Source organism: Petaurus breviceps, unplaced genomic scaffold, assembly GCF_028583685.1.
Source record: "Petaurus breviceps papuanus isolate PSGF00001 unplaced genomic scaffold, PetGlider_PUasm1.0 90397, whole genome shotgun sequence".
Classification (NCBI taxonomy): domain Eukaryota; kingdom Metazoa; phylum Chordata; class Mammalia; order Diprotodontia; family Petauridae; genus Petaurus; species Petaurus breviceps.
In genome coordinates this window covers 1,587,683-1,608,865 of record NW_027187239.1, presented here as the reverse complement: position 1 = coordinate 1,608,865, position 21,183 = coordinate 1,587,683, and the positions used below count along the sequence as shown (strand labels likewise).

At 42.9% G+C, this 21,183-nt stretch overlaps 1 protein-coding gene across 1 annotated transcript; it reads left to right on the top strand.

The window, feature by feature from the left end:
* The first annotated feature begins 1,213 nt into the window (after positions 1-1,213).
* Positions 1,214-13,190, top strand: MS4A5 (membrane spanning 4-domains A5). Its single transcript, XM_069108515.1, has 5 exons — positions 1,214-1,363; positions 2,870-2,998; positions 4,790-4,846; positions 5,625-5,777; positions 13,068-13,190. Exons 1-5 carry the CDS (start codon positions 1,214-1,216, stop codon positions 13,188-13,190), a joined length of 612 nt encoding a protein of 203 aa, XP_068964616.1.
* The last annotated feature ends 7,993 nt before the right edge of the window (positions 13,191-21,183 follow it).

Genomic DNA, 21,183 nt, shown 5'->3' with positions numbered 1-21,183 from the left:
GGTTCTAGGACTGTTCTACAGACAGAGGATAAATTCATGAAGGGACTGGCAATGTATCTTATGGCCTTGCTAAGCCTTGTCTCCCCAGGAACTAAGATTGCTGAGAACTTGCCTCGTGTCAAGATGAAGAAAAGACCTCCATTTGGGTATTAAGTGCTGTGTTTAAACTTGATGTAACTCTGGGGTAGATTCAATTGTGATCCAGGGGTGGGGAACTTTTGACCTTATGTTTGGAAACTAATCTCCATTTGAGAAGAGGGGCTTTGTGGTGGACTTAATTAAGGTATAGCCTAGGGGTGGAGAAGTATTTAGAACAGAGACTTTGTAATTGATTGAATGATTGGAAGGTCCTGGGGTGGGGTAGTACTTGGAGATTATTTAATCACGCTTAATAAATGCTGTATTTGGAATGATGTCATGTTTTGATCTTCTCTGTTCTTGGTTTGTCACTGAATAAAATGGAGAGCACCTATGCTGGTATTCTGAACCTTGGGAAGTTGCCTTTCCTTGGCATTACATTATACCAGGAAGCCCCTTATAATTGCAGGGGAGAGGTGTTTAGGAAAGCAGACTGAACTTGGGGGTTGGGCGATACTGGCCAGGCTCTGCTGCTTAGCTGGCACTTCCCTAAGAGCCCATGGCCAAACCACAAGGCCCATCTGGCAAAAAGAGGGTGTCAGGGTAGATTGCCTCAAAGGCCCGTTTCAGCCTTGACATCCTAGGACAAAGCCCAGGGCTCTTTGAGAATGGAATGAGAAATTATCTGTCCTAGGAGATTTTCCTTCAAATCTCTGAAGGGACTGAATGAGATGACATTGTTGAATTTAATGTTCAAGGGGATCTCTGAGACCATTTCTGTAGGGAAACACCTTTCTCACTGTCCACATGAGGAAGTCGAGATCTGGAAAGGAAGGGGGGCTTGCCCAAGGGCCATGCCAGAAGTGAGTGGTAGGGCTGGAACCAAATTCTAGGCCTCAGCCCCTTAACCTCAGTCCAGGCCTCCTCCACAGCCTCTCTGGAGGCTCTTTCTACCTCTAGCATTCCAGGGTTCCATGATACTATGACTCAATGACTGAATGATTCTAATACGATGTATAGCAATAGTCCAGCTCTCCAGGTGAACCTGGCATAGGAGTAGAACATGATCTTGGCTGCGATGCCTGTCCACCAATTTTATTGACATTATTTCTGCCGTGGAATCAACGGCAGGACCATGGAATCCAAGCCGGCACCCACACCCAAATCAGTGTTCCTGCTGCTGCCTCAGAATGTTTTCAATGTCCAGACTGGGCTAAAAACAACTGCTTTTGCCAAAAAAAACTGTATAGAACATTTCCTTACTACAGAAATGAGGATCATGGGGGTAAGTCAGTCCATGCCATATTTTAATTCACAGAAGAGAGAAAAGAAGGACCGGGGATAGGGAGTCATAGTCTTAAGAAGGGAACTGATTCCAAATCTGGGTCAAAGGCCTACTGAATGTTTGCAAGTAATATAATCATTAGCAGATTCACAGGCATGCATCTTTTTGGTTGACTGCTCATATACCAGGTTTCCACCCAGAATGAATGATATCCCTGTCTATACCTGGTGAGCAGGGAGGAAAAGGGCATTTGTATTTGGGACTAGGAAGCTGTTCTTATGTAAGAGAAATGCTTGCATAGTAAAGCTCTAAACTCTGAAGTCTGGGACACATTGAGAAACTGGATTTGTTATCAAGTAAAGGAGGAGAGGACCCTGCCTCAACCTAACAATTCCTGAGACCTAAAGACTATGTGAGAAGCTAATCCAGGAGTGAGGAACCTTTGGCTTGGAGACCACGTGGCCCTCTAGGTCCTCACGTGCAGCCCTTTGACAGAATACAACCTTCACAGAATAAATCCCCTTAATAAAAGGATTTGTTCTATAAAACTTGGACTCAGTTAAAAAGCTGCACTCAAGGACCTAGAAGGCTACATGTGACATGAGGCCACATGATCCCCACCCCTGGTGCCAATCCAAAGTGTTTCACTGCTTCCCTAAGGGCACTTGGGGCCCTGCAAAGACAGATATAAAACTAGAAGGAAAGTGAAAGGTCATCCAATCCAACCCTCTCACTGAGAAAATGAAGGCCAAGGTAAATGACCCCAATTGCCCAAGGGATCACAGGTCAGAAGAAGATGAGCCCTGATTTGAACCTATTTTCTTATTCTCAAACCAGGGAATATTCTTTTCCCTGTGCACCAGGAGCCTTTGCAGAAGCTTTTTTAAGTCAGAGTTGAGCTCCTAGTCAAGATGCTTTGGGATATTCTCCAAAACTTTTTCCCAGAAGAAAGAATGAGAGCCTCCAGTCCACAGACTGTCTCTGGCTTTGATGAAATACAGCTCTTCAGCAGGGCTATTAGCTAAACTAGGGACCTGGGACACAAAACAAACGTAAAGGAGAAGAATTCGTCACAGTGGAGAGACTGAGTCTATGGGCATCAAAACACTGGCATGGGATCAGAGATTTAGAATTGAAAGGGACTTCCAAGGCAACTGAATCCACTCTCCTAATTTTACAGTTAAGGAAACTGAGGTAGAGAGAGGCTTGTCCAAGTAGTCAGCACCCAGTATTCTTTGCACTGGGCAATCCTGCCTTTTCTCCTCAAGCTGGGCTTCTCTTTGCCTTACACCTCCCTGCGGGTAGCACAGTCTAAGTCTACCTGTGGTCAGGCTCACCTCTCGTCAGAGGCAGAATGACGATGTAAGGAAGAACGGAATGCTGAAGGGGAGCAACATGGAAGAGCCAGGATAAGCCCTTGAGTAGTTCCCAGTGGACACAGGGCTAAGTTCCAGGGATGGGCCCCCAGGAAGCCCTGGCTGACCAACATGCTCTTTCTATTCCCAGGCTGTTCAGGTCCTAATTGGTGTGATGAACTTTTGCTTTGGGGCAGTCTTCATCTTTACTCGTGTCTCTCCATACCCGCGCTTTCCCTTCATCTTTATCACGGGGTATCCATTCTGGGGAGCAGCATGTGTGAGTACAGCGAACACAATAATTATGAGCACAAAGTCATTCCCAAACCCCTAGGAGTCAGAGGAAGCTCGAGGCAAGGGTTCTCCCTAAAACATCTGCCATATTCTCATCAGGGCCTACAATTCCACCATTAGAGACTGATTTTCTCTGCTCACACCATGGTCACCATCCTAACTCAGGTCCTCTGGGACCTCTCACCTAGGCTGCAGAACCAGCCTCCGATCTGATCTCCTTGCCTCGTATCTCTCTCTACTCCAACCTATACCCCCACCCCCACCAGCTCCCTCCTGAAGCATCGATCTGACTGTGTTCATTCCCAATTCAAAAGGCTCTAGGAAAAGAAGCAAAAGCCTCATTTTGTCATTTAAAGACTTTGACCATCTGGCATATACTTTCCTGGCAATCTACACATTACTCCCCTTCAAGAACTCTGCCCTCCGACCAAAAATGACCCTGCCAGCTCTTGTCATTGACACACTCGGTCTTGTCTCCCCTCCTGTGCCATTTACTGAGATTCCCTCCTCACCTCTAACTGAATTCCCTACTCCTTGCTCAAGGACCACCTCCTCTGGGAGGCCTTTCCAGATTCCCCCAGCTCTTAGTGCCATATCTAATCACTTACGTCTGTCCATAATGTTTCCCCTTGTAAGTTCCTTGAGGGTATCGCCAATGCCTGACAAAATGCCTATAACACAGTAGCTGTTTAATAAATGCCTACTGACTGACTAATTGATGTAATATTGAAGACTTTAGTTAGTAGGAGTATTCTCATCCTAATAATCACTTACCATATGCAAAAAAATCCAGAATATCAACAACTACAAGGCATCTCAGAGTCTATCTCACAGAACCTATTCCAGAAAATAATTCAAAAGAAGAGCATCTCTTGAGCGCCTTAAGATTTGCAAAGCACTTTACAAATATGATCTCATTTTATCCTTAACAATCCTGGGAGACAGGCACTCTTATTAGCTCCACTTTGCAGATGAGGACACTGAGGCAGTTAGAGGTTGGCCAGGGTCACACAACTAGTAAGTGTCTGAGGCTACATATAAACTCAGGTTTTCCTCACTCCAGGCCCAGCACTCTGCCCACTGTGACACATAGCACCTAAAAAAGAAATCCTTACTACAACTTGTCCAATCAAGCCTTTACTTGAAGGCCTCAATTGAGAGGGAAGGCAATCCATTCTCCTGTTGGACAGCCCTAGCTGACAGGCCAGCTAGCTCAAGCTGGTCTCTCTAAACCTTCTACCCCTTGCTCCTAGTTCTGCTCTCTGGGGCCAACCAAAACAAAGCTAACTGAACGCACTTCTACAAGATAGCCCCTCTAGACCCTTGAAAACAGCACTTTGATGCTCACAAGCACCCTGTGAAGTGGAGACTATTATACCCATTTTACAGATGAGACAAGGGCAATGATTTGCCCAGGGTTCCATGCTAGTAAGTGGAAAAGCCAGGATTCCAACCTAGGACTTTTCCTGAGGCTAAGCATAAACTGAATTATAGAATTTTGGGACTGTAAGAAACTTCAGAGGCCAACTGGTCTAACCTTCTGATTTCAGAGAGAAGGAAACTGAAGCCCACCGATGTTAAGCAAAATGTCCAATGTCAACTGTTTAGTGGAAAAACTGAGAATAATTCTCCTAGGTATATGGCTTCCCACTCTAAGACTGCCCTGAAGATTGAGGAGGCCCCCTGGAATAGAAGAACCAGGGTTCTAGGGAGGAAAACTGGCATAGGACCCCAATGTAGACTCCAGTAACTAATAGATTCTCTCTTTTCTTGACAGTATGTTAATTCAGGATCCCTCTTAATCGCATTTGAAAGGAGAACCACAAAATATCTTGTAAGTTTCAATTCCTCTTTCTTAATCATTGAAACATGAGGTTTAATTCCCAGCCTCACTGAGGGTGATCACTGGGTCCACAAAACCAGCAGCTTGGGTCTTGCTGCCTGCCTCCCACTGTCCATATCACTGCCTCCCATTGTATTTCACAGCATCACAGAATGTCTGAGATGAAAGAGGCTTTATTCAGCCTTTCCATTTTACAGACAGAGCTCCAGAGAGAATGAACTGCCCAAGCTCAGACAGTCAAAGGGAGAAGCAGGACCAGACCTCTGGTGCTCCTAGGTGAAGGTCATTTAAATGCTACCACTCCCACTCTGACCCACAGGGCTTTCCATTCAGCCCCTGCCAAACAAGGATTCCAGTTCTATCTGTTTCAAAAGCATGGTCTGTGGATGGGCTCATTCAGCAGTAGGTATTGTTTGTAATTTAACTCTTAGGAAAAGGGAAAGTATTTTTGTTTTTTCAATTTTTTATTTTTGTATAAAGAAAGAAGTGGAATATTTATCAAAAATGCCTAAAGTCAAACATATTTAAGCAACAGATTGAACATCGGATCTTCATTTGGAAAACAACGTTTTAGTTTAGAAGATTTAGCTAAAGCAGCTCTCAAGGAAAGTCAGTGTTTTGACGGGCTTTGGAAGCTCGACACAGCCTAGTGGGTTTACTGTGACAAAGGCTTACTTACAAGATCACTTGCTGTTAAGCATCTCCTATGACCTACGAGGTCTAGGCCTTTGGTCCTGACTTTTTTCCAAACACTTTTCTTCTCTTTCAGGGACAAGTGAGTCTGATTGCAAACACAGTTAGCTTTGTGGCGGCACTGGCTGGGATAGTTCTCCTCTCCTTTGGCCTCATTCTGGACAAGGACTACCTGTGTGGCTATGCTGGTGGAGGCATTCTTTGTGGTGGAATCACTGTCCTTTTAACTGTAAGTATCCAGAGTCTTCCAGGTGAGGCCTAAGGGCATGAGCTGAGCTCAGATTTCCAATGGACGGAAAGGTCTGAGGCACTATTATATGGGATCAGAGATTTTAAAGCTAGAAAGGACTTGAGAGCTCATCTAGTCCAACCCTCACAATTCATAGATGAGATTAAGAAACTCAAGGTCACATAGCTGAGTCTAGATTTAAACTCAGGTCCTCTGATTTAAAATCTTCCCACGGTATCACTCTATATATAAATGAACCCTGTGGATCTGGAAAAGAATAGAAACTTGAGGAAACTATATTAGGCAAAACAAGGTTTCCCCTGACTCTGGGTGGGTCACTTTTATGGCCAGAAAAGCCACTTCCTAATACTTCCTAATTTTCCTCCAGGCTTTTAATTTCCCTAGTGCAAGGAAATGCCTTCCACTTATGCACACCGACAATTGCTCTAATGTCTCTGGGTCATTTTAGAACCATCTACTGCACCAAGAGATTCCAAGACTTTCTCAGGATCATGCAACTAATATGTGTCAGGAACAAAATGTACAACCCAAGTGGTCCTAAGTCCGAGGCCAGGCCTCTTTCCGCTAGCCCGCCCTCCCTTCTCAAGTCCGAGTTTATAAAACGAAATCAGCAGTTTGACTGATGGTTCACAAGTTGTCCTGAGTCATCCTGAGATGCAGATCAGGACATCTGACCTTCTCAGCTGCGCAAGCATGAATTATTAGGATAATCTGAGCAATTTTTTTAAAAAGATCAATGTAGTCATTGTGAACCCCCTTCTTCCCCACCCCACCCCCATTTTTGCACTCCCTGTAGACAGGTTAGTCTGGCAGCCATTCAACCAGCATTTATTAAATGCCTACCAATATTATAGACACTATGCTAAGACTCTAATGAGGGAAATAATTCACAGACAATTATGTACAAAACAACTATATGCAGGATAAACTGGGGAGCATAATGTCAAAGGGAAGGCACTAAGTTTAAAGAAGAACTGAGAGAGGCTTCTTGCCAAGGAAAGCTGAGAGGGAGAGCCTTCCCCAGTACCCGTGCAGTATGCCTAGTACCTACAACAGGATGGTGTTCAATACGTGCTTCCCTGACTGATTGATTGGACCAACTTGTGAATTAATACTAATAATCATAACAAGCATTTATATATAATGCCTACTACATATGTGCCAGGCACATGCTATACTAAATGCCTCCCAAATAGGATCTAATTTTATCCTCACAACAATCGTGGGAGGTGGCTATTGCTGTTCAGTTGGTTCAGTTATATCCAACTCTTTGTGACTCTATTTGGGGTTTTCTTGGCAAAGATACTGGAGTGGTTTGCCATCCTTCACTAGCTCGTTTTACAGATGAGGAAACCGAGGCAAACAGGGTGAAGTGACTTGCCCAGGGTCACACAGCTAGTAAGTGTCTGAGTGGGCACTCTATCCACTGCTCACCTAGCTGCCCATCCTGGGAGGTAGATCATTATCCCCATTTTGCAGCTGAAATGGAAACAAGTAGGTTTAGTGACTTGCCCAAGTTCATACTCTGAGGTTGGATTTGATCTTCAAGGTCCAGCATTCCATGCACTAGGCCACCCATTCCTTTTCTAGACCCTTATCCTTGGCCTCTCTTTAGCATTGGACGTTGTTGTCACCTCTCAAATACCCTCTTGCCTCTCCTGGTTCTCCTCGTCCATAATGATGGCTCCTTCCCAGGATCTTTGGCTGGTTTTTCATCCAAGGCACACCCACCAGCTGTAGGTGACTCCCATGGCTCTATGGGGGGCCCTCTCTTTACTCTCTAACTCTTTGTTCTCAATTTGATGATCTTAGTGACTCTTCATGGTGAAAAGCCAAGCACAAGCAGCTTTCCAGAGGACTGCTGCTGTGAACAGCTTTCAAGGTTTTGATTACATAGTATAGTGAACTCTCTATTTATTCAATAACAAATCAGAGCAAAACATTCACAAAAAATCAAAATACAGCATTCCACATGTCACAACTCAACAACTTATCACTAAAATGGCCACATAGTTTTCACCAAAGTGGTCACATAGTTTTAAACAAAGTCCAATCATTTAGTAACTCAATCATTCAATCATCCTTAAGGAGCCTCTTTAAGGGACACAAAGTACTAAAGTCAAAGTCTTCCACCCACGAAATGCAATTAAGTTATAATTTCATCAATCACTACTCAGTATCCTCTTAAGGGGTAGTGGGAAGTACAAAAACTATCTACCCATAGGTCACAAGTAAGTTATAATTTCATCAGTCACTACTGAGTGCCCTATTTCATCAGTCACTACTCAGACAATTTCATGGAGAGGTCTTTTCATCTTGACTCAAGGCTGGTTTCCAAACTTCATGGTTCCTTTTCCATGGTCATAACTCCTGCCCAAATCTAACCAAATGCCACCTGAGTTCGAAGGCAGACAGCTCCCATTTCCTTGTCCAGCTCTCTGTGCAGTTCCTGTTCCACACTGAAGCTCACAGTGTCCAGTCCAGCTCATGTCCTCCAAAGTTTCTGTTCCTGGAAAGAGAAAACTTAAACAGAGCCACAACAATATCTATACACATCAAGCTTAGTGGAATTATGACAATATTCACACACATGGTCAGCACTATCATCTCAATTCACTTTCTGCTTGTGAAATCAACCTAGACCCAAAACAGACAGACAAAGTACTAACACCACAGTCATGCTTCCTCTGGCAGCTCTGGCTGGCCCTTGGAAGTCTTCAGCAGCTCCGGCTGATTCTCAGAAGAAGCTCCACCACCACAAGTTCTGTTCTCAAAAGCAAAACCACTTTATCCAGCCTCCATGCAGCTTGCACCAAGAAATTCTGTCTCAGTTCTTAATTCTCACTTCTCTTCTCAGTCCTTCTCAATTCTCAGTTCAGTCTTCAGTCTAACAGTAGCAGCCCAGCCTCCAGATACTTGCTGAGAGAAACTCCCTCTCTCCAGCAGCAGCTGCTCTGCCTCCACAATGCTTACCCCAGAAATTCTGACTCTCCCAGCCGGGGCTTTTTACATGGTATTAGCTCCTCCCTATTCAGCCCCTTCCTGTTATGTCAGCAACAGGAGTTCATACCTTCTGTTCCTTTAACAGAGGCCTGATATAATTAGCTTGATACTAAGTGCTAAGTACCTATTAGCTTGTCAATACAAAGGGATTTTCAAATTTCATTACTATTACACATGGATTCAATGCTCATCTCTGTGCACATGAAATCTAGATTCATATATCAAGATCTAGTCTCTTTTCAGAGGTCCAGCTATGAATCACCAAATGCCTGTGTGGTGTTGAAAAATGGATATCCTTTCAGCATCTGTAGCACCAATGCAATATTTACAGCACCCACAATCACAACAAAGACTGTGACTATAAGTATTGCATGACGTTTGATCACAAAATATACCAGATTCTTCAGGTAGAGGACAAAACTGAAGCATTTATTTAGACACGAGAAAGCCAATCCCATAATAGTACCAAAGATATTCAGAAGCCATAATAACATTGAGAGCCACAGAATCCTTCAGCCTTCCCACAAACCAATACAAAATCAGTATTTACTCACAAACCTCTCTATCTCCTTGCCTCAACCTCCTCTCTCTCCCACCATCTCTCTGCCTCTGACCAGCTTCCTATGGGCTCTGCTTCCCTTCAGCAAGCTCCTCCCACCACAGACTCCATGTGATTAGTGGGGGCAGAGTTTACTTTCAGAGCAGGGGAGGTCTTCAAACTCCCCCCTAGGTCTATTAAGGGGCAGGGAAGATCTTCAAATTCCCATTCCCATTACAGCATCTCAAACTCAACATGTTCCAAACAGAACTCACCCTCTTTTCCAGAAAACCTCTTTTCTGCACTTCCTTGTGACTGTCAAAGTCACAATCATCTTTCCAGTTCCCTAAGTTCAAAATGTCAGCACCAGGTAGCCAAGCAGTCACAGGGGCTTGGCATTTCTCTATGATACCTCTTAGAAACGAATTCACTCAAATGCAAATTTTCAGGCCCACACACTTTGTCTCATGTTGGTATTAATGGACTAGTTTCCTCATTGGTTTCCTTGCCATAGATCCATCCTCTACACGAGTGCTTTCCCTAAAGCACAGGTCTGACAGTGTCACTCACCCATTCAATAAAGGCCAGCAACCTCTGGCATGAAATATACCTCTTTTGGGCATCTAAAATCCTTTACCACTTTGTTTCATTTTTTATCTTTCTACTTGTATTATATTGTATTACTGCCTTCACACACTTTCTAACCCATCAATGTTCTGTTCTTCCCATATGACGAGTCCTTTTCCAACTCCTGCCTCTGTACTTGATCTTCCCCATCCTTGGAAGGCTCTCTTTCCTCATCAGGGTCCCTGGGCTTCTCCGACTTCCTTTAAGGTTCAGCTCAAGTTCCATCTTTTGCAGGAGGTCTTTTCTACCACCCCTATCCCCTCCTTCCCCATTAAAATTACCTTGTACCCATCTACTTTGCATTCTCTTGTATGTACCTCTATATGTGTGCATCATCTCCTACATTTGAGGATAAGCTCCTTGAGAGCAGGGAGTGTTTTCACCTTAAAAAAAATTACTTAGCCCAATGTCTGGTACATAGCGTTTAATATATGCTGACTTAGTGATGGCCTAAGGCCAAGTTCTAAGAATATAAGGAAAGGAAGTAGCTATCATGTCCTCAACAATTGGCTTCTCCAAATGGAATGCACCTCCATTATATACATTATCTAAACCCCAATTCACATGGCTGATGAGTCAGAATAGCACAGAAAACAGAGCAGACAGTATGATATCATGGAAAGAGCATTAGGAGAGCTTTGTAGGCAGACTGCTGGACCTGAAATCAGGAAGACCAGGGCTCAAATCCCACCTCTGACACCAAGTAGCTGTGTGACCAGGAGCAAGGCCCTTGGCCCCTCTAAACCTATTTCTTTCCTCATCTGAAAAGTGAGTTGCCGTGAGAGTCCAGTAACGTAATGATACAAGTAAAGTATTCTGCAATCTATTAAGTACTACATAGTGTCAGCTTTTATTGACAGGAACTACTACATTAGGAACCCAAGAGGAGATGAAAGCCCTAATCACATCAAGAACCCAGGACTGTTGTAGCCTCTTTAGGACTCAGTCAAGGAGGCTAAGAGGAAACTCTAAATTCTGTTTTATTTGTAATTCAGAAAAGGAAGCCTTTTTTCACCTGGAGACCTAGAACAAAGGAAAGACCTCCTGATGTTCACCTTTCTCCCATCTGGCCTAAAAGGCAAACACCACAAGGCTGAGGCTAATGAAGGCTAAGTTATGCCTTTCTTTGCAAAAAAACACACCCCAGCTTTAAAGGAAGTGCTTCCTGCAAAGGCCAAGAGATGGCCATGGTAATCCAGGAAAGCATTACCTCTCTCTCTCTCTGTCTCTCTCTCTCTCGATCTGTCTCTCTCTCTCTGTCTCTCTCTGTCTCTCTGTCTCTCTCTGTCTGTCTCTGTCTGTCTGTCTGTCTCTCTCTCTGTCTCTGTCTGTCTGTCTGTCTCTCTCTCTCTCTCTGTCTCTGTCTGTCTGTCTGTCTGTCTGTCTGTCTGTCTGTCTCTCTCTCTCTCTCTCTCTCTCTCTCTCTCTCTCTCTCTGTCTCTCTCTGCTTCTCTGGGTTGCTTTCTGGCTGGATCTGGGTATATGTCTCTGCAGACATATTTTTCTATGTCTACATTTCTCTTCCTTCCTCCCCCTCCTCTCTGTTTCTGACTTTCTTTATCTCTCTCTCTGTCTCTCTGTGTGTCTCTCTTTCCCTCTCTCCTTCTCTGTATCTACATCTCTCTTCCTTCTTTCTCCTGTCTTTTTTTTATCTCTCTGTCTCTGTCTCTCTATGTCTCCCTCTCTTTCCCTCTCTCCCTCCCTCTCAATCTGTGTGTGCATCCCCATCTCTCTCAAACTTAATGGAGAACTGTAGCTTATGTTTCTTTGTTATGTGTGCCTTGTATTTAATTTGGAAAGAGAATGAATGGAATATTTTATTGATTTCTCTTCAATCAATCAATCATTTATTAAATGCCTACTACCATGTGCTAGGCTAGGTGACTATGGACAGAGCCCCCAAATGACATTCAGAAGAGAAATAAGAGGTAGAGCTACATTAGGAATGAAGACTTGAAAGCTGGACAAGACCTTGGAATCGTTCTAGTCCAACCCCCACATTTCACAGACAAGGAAACTGAGTCCCAGACAGGTTGACTGCCAAGGTCACCACACATGAGTGGTGTCAGACAAGATTTGAGATCAGGCTCTTTGACTCCAAAACTAATGCTCTTTCTAGGATGCCATGCTACCTGGAAGAGGGAGTTTCCCCATTTGGAATCCCCTAGAAAAATGAATTCAGGTCCTATTCAGAAAAGAAGTAAACAAAACACTGAAAAAAGTCAGACATTGGGCTAGCACTTAAGCACAAAAAAAGGCAAAGATGAAACAACTGTCTTCAAGGACTTCTTTAAATGTGAGGGCATGAAGCAGCCCCCATAACCTCCACCATTCCTTCCCTCTTTCCTTCCTTCCTTCCAATCTAGGTGATCGAAGTTAATTCAAAAATGGGAGGAGTGGGAAGAAAGTGACAAATAAAGAGAAATAGCCTAGTACAGGAGGCAAAGCACTGGCTCTGAGGTCACAGGACCTAGATTTGAGTTTTATCTCTGATATCTTAAATGTGTATCTTTGGGCAAGTTACTTCCTCTCCCTGGGCCTCAGTTTCCTTCCTCACTTTCCCATAACATGAAAGGGTTGGGCTAGATGATCTCTGAGGTGCCTTCCAGCTCGGGAGACCCTCTAGTCTCCTTGAAGTCTGGAACAGTGTGTATTCCCTGTGCCTAACCTAGTTTCTAAAACTTAGTGGGTATTCAGTAAATGTTTACTAACTGATTACCCCACTGGGGAGATCAAGAATGACCTCATGAATTGAATCAAATTAAAATGGACTGAACTGAATATGTGTCAGGTACTGTCCTAGAGGCCCAAAATACAAAGAAAAAAGTGAAACAACCCCTGCCTTCCAAGAGCAATTCACAAATAATAATGAACCAAGTTCAGGTGCTTTTTTCTGCCTGTGGCCTGCACTGATTCCTCCCCTATGGATCCTAAATCCTTGATGGACGAATGAATGGATGGATGGATGGATGGATGTCTCCACCCTGGGCCCTCCTGGCGAAGGGCAGCCATCTCCCCAAACCAGATATTAAGAGCCCTTTGTGACCATAAGCTCAGGACTGTTTTTAATTCTATTATCATTTGGTTTCCATCTTTTACAGGGGATTTTGGGTATGATGATGGTCTTCGCTGCCCTTGAACTCCTCATTTCTCTGTCTTACTCAGTATTCAGGCACAACTTGACCTGTGCTGAATCTGAGAATTGGTTTTCAATAGAACTGTGAAAAAAAGGATGTGTGGTGGCTCTCTTTGAGGTAGTTCTACTCCAGGGGCTCGACTGAACATTAGCCTCCATTCCTCTAGTTAGTTCCCTGGGGAACCTGTCAGACTCTTCCCCCCTTCCCCTCCTCCCTCACTTCCCAGACAGGTCAGTAGACACAGAAACTGAGCAATGTGATCAGCAGACCAGATTGTGGAGTCAGCAAGAAACCAGAAGGCCTCTGCCCATCCCAGAGCAGTCTGGGGACTTTCTACTGGCTCTCTCTAGGATTCCTCACTGTGGAGTCTCATGTCCAGGGTTTCATAGAGAAATACTGAACTGAGATTCAAGTGCTGGCTGCCCTACCTACTAGCTATTTGACCGTAGCCATCCCTCAAGCTCCGTCGATCTCAGTTTTCTTAACTGTAAAATGAGGGGTCTGGACTGTATCACCTCTGAGATGCTTCCTAGTTCAAGAACAGTAAGCCTGTGCCTAGGTCCCTTCCAGTGCTAAATTCCTATGATCTAACCAAAAAATTAAGTTAACATGAACACTTCACAAATCAGTTCAATTAGCAGTTGTAAAGAAAATGGCTGCTCCTCACACTTAGTGAAGTTTACCCTTACTACAACACATACACACACACACACACACACACACACATCACTAATAAAATAAATGCCACAAGGATATATGTGCTATATTAGGGACCCTTATCACTAGGCACCAAGCTGACTTGACCCTAGAATATCCTGCCCCAAAACTAATCAGCCCTGCTCAGGAAAGCAAATGGGTACATCTGAAAGGCCCACCTAGCCAAAGCCTGGTCTTTTATCCCTGGGACTGAGCAAGCTGCATAAGTAGTATTTGCACTGATCCTTAATACACCACAGCCATCTACAAGCCTAAGCCTGTTACAGCCACAGGGACTGGTTCAATTAGGAATATGTTAACCTTATAACAATGAAACTCAGGTGTCCAAGCCAGTCAGGGCAAATGCTTTGTTGGCATGGGTCAAGTCACACTGAAATCCAAACAACTTCCCAAGTGGGGGACAGAGGGAAGGAGGAGGCAAAGCTTAAAAAATGTCTCTTAAATTCAAATAAACTGAAGTGAACAATCTGAAATATGTATACAGAGAGCAGAGACTAGATAAGTATAGAAATCATGAACCAGAATAAATAATGAAGAAACTGAGTGAGATAAATCCACTTTAGAAAGGGAAGCAATAAAATTTTTGAAAATTAATGAACAGTACCAGTTGAAGGGGAGGAGAGAAAAGAGGGATTTAACTGACTGAGAGGGGGGAAAAAGAGAAAGAATGTTTTAAATGAGATAAAAACATAGTTAGGAAGAACTAATAAGTAAAACTCCAAAGAGAAAGGGGTAATAAATGTGGGATGTGCAGAAAAGAGCAAAGGGGAATAAAGCCACCTTAAAAAAAAATTGAGGTCAGGGCGGCTAGGTGGCACAGTGAACATGGCACCAGCTCTGAAATCAGGAGGACCTGAGGTCAAATCTGGCCTCAGACACTTAACACTTACTAGGCGTGTGACCTTGGGCAAGTCACTTAACCCCAACTGCCTTGCCTTCCCCCCTCCAAGAACCAAAAAAAAAAAAGTTGAGGTTGTACAGAGCAAAGGGGAATAGGGCTACTTTAAAGGGAAAAAAAACTAAATGAATTAACAGAAGAGACATAATATGTTTACAGAAGAACTGGAGGGAAAAACTAAACTTGAAAAAAAGAACTGAAAGGACGGGAAAAAATGTATTGTGAATCAAAAAAATGAAGAGTTTCAATCATGCTGACAAAGTAAAAGTAAATATTGAAAAAATAAAAAGGGATAAACAAGGAAACAACATTATGCTCAGAAAACATCCACAATAAACCAGTATCAGTAATAAATAATATTATATACTCCGAATGCCTTAGCATCCAAACTCATAAAAACCTGTTAACTGAGCTACAAGAAGACACAGAATAAGGGTAGGGAACCCACAGCCTCTAGGCCACATGTGGCCCTCTAGGACCTCAACTGCAGCTCTTTGACAAAGGACACAGTTCCCCAAACATTAGTGACAGGAGACTTCAATGCCCCTGTCTCAGTTTTGGGTAGATCTAACAGAAAGAGAAACAAAGAGAAAATATGGAAATGAACAAATTACTGAAGAAGCTAGAACTAAAAGACATCTTGTGTCTTCTAAGTTCGATTACAAAAGAATGTACAAGTTTTTCAGCACCACACAGAACTTTTACAGAAACTGACCATATATTAGAGCACAGACATATTGCAAACAAATGTAAATAGTCAGGATAGTAAATATATCCTTCGCAAACTAATCATACCATAACTAGGTCTATACCCCAAAGTTATCGACTAATATGGAAAAGACCCATATGTACAAAAATATTTATAGCAGCTCTTTTTTTTTTTTTTAAGCAATCGGGGTTAAGTAACTTGCTCAAGGTTACAAGGCCAGTTATTTCTGGGTGTGGTGCTAAGTATCTGAGCCCAGATTTGATCCCCAGGTCATCTCAACACTGGAGCCAGTGCTCTTACTTGCTGAGCCACCTGGCCGACCCTAAGCAATTGGGGTTAAGTAACTTGCTCAAGGTTACACGGCCAGGTGTTTCTGGGTGGGTGCTAAGTGTCTGAGCCTGGGATTCGATCCCCAGGTCATCCCGACACTGGAGCCGGTGCTCTTACTCGCTGTGCTACCTGGCCACCCCTATAGCAGCTCTTTTTGTGGCAGCAAAGAAATTGGAAACTAAGGGAATGCCTATCAACTAAGGAAAGGCTGAAAAATTACAGAATATGAATGCAATTTAATACAAATGTGCTGTAAAGAAATAATAAAGGGAGTGATTTCAGAAAAACCTAGGCAGACAGACCTGTATGAACTGACGCAAAGTGAAGTGAGAAAAATGGGGAGAAATGTTTATAAAATTACAGCAATATTGTAAATATAATCAACTTTGGAAAAACTTAGTAACTCTGGTCAACAAAATGACTAACTCCAACTCCAAGGGACTCATGATGAAATAATGTTATATGTTTCCAGATAGAAGGTTGATAAACTCAGTACAAATAGAAACATTTCCTTCTCTTCCTTTTTCTTTTCTTTTTCTGATTTGTCTAGTGATTACATTTCTTTTGCATGACTATACATATTTAAAATGAGATCTGGTTCTCTTGCTTTATCAGTGAGTGAGGGAATGGGAAGGGAGAGAATTTGGTATTAAAAATAAAATAGAATGAAAAATATTTTTAATAAAAAATCAAAGGGTATTTAGTGCCTCCTCTGGCATCTAACCACGGAATCTGATGAATTCTCGAGTTACTGCTTTTTACAGTAAACAAACAAATAAATAAGATTAAAACATTCTTTACACACCATATTGCAATAAAAACCATCTTTGGCTCAGGAACTACAAACAAAAGACACAGACCCAAATGGAGACTTAACACTGAAATCCTAAATAGAGAATGTCTAAAGATCAAATTATAGAAAACAATTAATATGTGAATGATAATTATTTTAAATTTTAAATTAAAAAAATTAAAATTAGAAAGTCAACAGTTAAACAAATCCAAAATAAGTAGAAAAGAGAACATATTAAAAATTATGAAAGAAATATATAAATTTGAAACAAAAAAACATAGAAATAATAAATAAAGCCATAAGCAGGTATTTTAAAGGCTAATAAAAATTTTAAACCTTTACCTAATTTCATTAAGAGAGCAAAAAAATCAAATTAATAAAATAGCAAATGAGGAAGGTGAAATCACAACAAAACAAGAAAAGAATTATCAGAATGAATTATGCACAATTATACACTAACAAACTACAAACACAAAAGAGGGAGGAATACCTTCAAAAATATAAAATATTCAAATTATGAAAAGAGCAGAAAAGAAAACTGATTCTAGCTGCAAAGGAAGAAAAACAAAAAATTTAAAAGCAAAAACTCATGGTCCTAATGGATTCACAGAAGAATTTAATCAAACTTTTGAAGAATAATTAATACTTCTACTCCATAAATCACTCCCACAAACTGAGGAAGTACTCCACCAGAATCCTTCTATGACACATAGTCCTAATACACAAACCAAGAAAAGAGAAAACAAAAATAGAAAACAATAGGCCAATATCATTCATTAAAGAATTACATTTGTATAATGACGAGTAGGCAGGATGAAAAATGTCACTAAGTCAGTGTCAGTCACTATGTGTGTGGGCCAACACAACACACTGCCCATGAGCCACTTGCAGGCCACCAAAGGATTTCGGGTGTCCCAAGAAAAGCACAGAGGTGAAAAAGAAAGTAAAGATTGACCAAGTGGTTTGCCCATGCCCCGTTTAACCCATCTCCCATTAGTCACTATTGTGCCCATCATGTAATTTGGTGGCTGGATTGCCACTGCTCACGCATTCCTAATTGTCACATGACCTGCAGCAGCGCTGCCTGGAATGGATTCACATACTCAAACTGTCTTCCAGCCAAGTGGAAAAGTTTACTGAGGGTGGAAGTTTGTTAGGGAACTTGCTACCTGACAGGAGTGATGCTAAAGCTAATATGGAAGAAGAGAAAGGAAAGCCAAGCATGCTAATTAGGTGATGAGGAGTGGAACTGGGAGTGGTCAGTATCTGCAAGTAGTCTGAGTGCCAGGCTTCTGGGATGGAGGGGAAATTTAAGGAGTCAGCAGAGACAGCTTTACTAGGGGGTAAGCTAGCTCTGTTTAGACAACAGTTTGCCAAAGGCAGGATTCTTGGGGATCTGGCATCCCTGTGTCTGTACTGATAGCCTCTATAGAAAGAATTACAGAGTCAGGCCTGCATGTGCCTGGAACAAGAAAAGAATTTTCTCACAGAGGCCTACTACGATTAGGGGTGCTTCCAGAGACATGACCTCTGCCTTTTGGGGTCCAGGTCCCAACATTCCATCAGTATGTCATAAGCCCATAGGAAAATGCAGGGACATCATTTGGCCAATTTGGCTGAAACATGAAGACATGACAAAGAACAGCATCACAAAAGGATTCAAAAGCAAGTTGGCACTATTTTGTGGCGTGGCAAAAGGGGCAAGCTGGCATGCAAAAATCTGGAGCAAAGTGCCAGAGCTAGAGTTCACAGGGCTCAGAATGGAAAGTCTTAGAAATTCATCTAACCCAACATAATCCCAGAAAAATCACATTTCTGTTTGCCTCAATTTTTTCATCTGTAAAATGGGGATAATAACAGAACCTACCTTCCAGAGTTGCTGTCAGGACCAAATGAGATATGGTACATAAAGTGCTCCGAGAATCTTAATGTGCTATAAGAGTTGTTAACTAGGATTACTGTTGTCATTGTTTTTTGTGAGAACAAACCCCAGAATCTGAAATCATTTTAGAAAGAAATTTACTAAGTGTTTGGTAGAGAGAGCGTCAGAAAGAAGGCCTCACTCCCTCCCTCCCAGGTTCTAGAAGATTTACATTGTATAAGATTTAGACAAGGCAGGGCAAGAGCGTTCAGTGACGTGGGTAACAGTAAATGCAGACACTTCATAAATTTGGGGCAGGAGACCAAACACAGGAGGAATCCAGACTGATCCTGGAATACCAGCTTGGAGGAACCCAAAGCAAGACTTGGCTGTGGGAACAAGTGTTCAGAGTGAAGCCAAAACTCCCTGGAACATCTCCTAAGCCCACACTCTAAGTAGAAACAATCTCTAGTCACACAAAGTTGAATATAAAAAAGCCTAAGTTTTCCAAACAAAATAAATTGATCAGATTACTTTTCTCTATCCAACTAACAGCAAGGCAGCAAGAGCCAGAGAATGCAAAGATTTTAAAAGGAAATAGTGGTAACAAACAGCATCAAACTAAATTTTAGGGGGTTGACCCCATTTGTCCAAGAACGGTCCTGAGGCACCACTCCCTTAATGTTGCTGGCACCACAGCTCCCACCCCTCAGCCTAGGCCCCTATGAAATTAATAGTCATGCACATTCCTGTGGCCCTTTCCCTCGTGCTCACCTCAGCTTGAGAAACCACCAAATGGTTCTCCCCATTTCACAGGTGAGAAAGCTGAGGCTCAGAAAAATCCAGTGACTTCTCCTTGGTGTTAGAAGTGAAACTTTTGTTTGTTTTTCTCTTAAAGACCAGCCTTAACCCCAAATCGCTCAGTCCCCAGACCGAGCCCTACTTTGTTACTTTTTGGGTCCTGAATCTTTGGCTCAGAATTAACGTAAAGAACAAGTGTTTCTGTTTTGGCCAGAAGCCCGGAGGGTCTTCCCCTCCCAGATCTATTTTATTTTTTAAAGAAGCCAATCTTTACCTCATTTTTTATTAAGCCTTAATCACTGAATGGGCTCTGCCTCAGCCACACTGAGACCTGGTGTTTCTGATGAAAAACGTCATCCAAAATTTAATCAAGAACAAGGAGATCTCTTAGGATAGGAACAGGAATTTATTCTCTTCCCCTCCCCAGGGGAAGAGGGCAGTCTTACCCATGACCGATAGCGAGGAAGAAGTGCTTTACAGAAGGCGGAACAAGAATTTATACCTAACGGTCCCTTCTCCCATTGATTGGGGGGGTGGGGGGGGGGTGGGCTCAAGGCTTGGCGCAAAAAACTTCCCCAATGGTAAACAGAGGAGCCTGCCAAGGAGGCTGATTGACAGCAAGGGAAGGGATGGGGGGAAGGGTCCCAAAGCAACGGGGAGGAGTGAGCTTGGGCTGTCCCTGACCCCCACTGGCCGGGAGGGGGGGCCTGCAGATGCTGGGGAAATCTGAAAGCCTCCTGAAAGGATTTGCTGCTGATTAACAGCAGAAGAAGGAGTAGGGGAAGGGCGAGGGAAGTTCTGAGAAGTTTTCACTTCCCACACACACACACACACACAGTGAGAAAGACCTTAGCTTAAAAAGGCCAAGGTCCCCCACTGCATCCAGGGCCATCTCCAGTAGTCCTGATCCATATCTGGCCACTAGAACTGGATGGCTCCGGAGGTTAAAGTGAGGCTGGTGGCTTTGTACAGCCCGGCCTCACTTAAATCCAATTCACTTGTATGTCACAGCATCCTCTCCCTGATGTCATGGTTCTCTTCGAAAATGGAGGACAAGCAGCAGCGAGAAGCTATAAGAGTTTTAGATTTCTAAGTCCAGAGCTCTGCAGCACAGCACATAGCAAGGTGCATGCGGAGTCAGAAACACCTTGGTTCAAGGCCTCCTGAAGACACTGGCTGTGTGGTCCTACATGAGTCATTTAACCACAGTCTGTGTCTCCAGCTATAAAGTGGAGATAACATCACCAATAACACAGGGTTGTTGTAAAGATCCAATGAGATCGTATACTTGAGGTAGGCGCTTTGTCAAGCTTCGTGCTAAAGAACCATCAGCTGCCCTGCCCCCTCAGGGCATCTCTCTCACCAGACATGCCCAGCCGCCTTTAAGGCTCAGTTCCACACTCCCAAGCCTCCCCGCTACCAGCTCCTTCACCTTGAAGGTTATCCCCTCTTCCTTCAGGGTGTCTTAAGTGCCCCTGGTTAAGGATGGCTGTATTTGCATCCCCAGCACTTACCCCAGTAAGGACTTCCTCCATCCCTTAAGGTGGGTTTTGTAGCTGCATTTTTATCAGGTGTGTGTCATGGAGGACAGACTCTCAGATACTTTGTATATCCCACAGTTATTTTGAAAATGGGATTTCTTTTCCTATTTCTTCTAACTGCTACCAGTAACATTAGAAAAGGCTATTTTCTGGGTTAATTATGTATATACATATCCATATATGTTTCTGTATATACACATACATATATGTCTCCTAATGCTATATTGAAGTTATTAATTTTTAGTTGACTATAGGCCTGAACTATAATGTCCTGTGCAAAAAGAGCTAAAATGTTTCTTCTTTACCCATACTGTATTTATTTCCTCAATTTCTTTTTTTCTTATTACTAAACTTAGCATTTCTAGAACTATATCAAATGGCAGTGGTGATAATGGGCAGCTTTGCTTGCCTTTGATCTTTCTGAGATTAA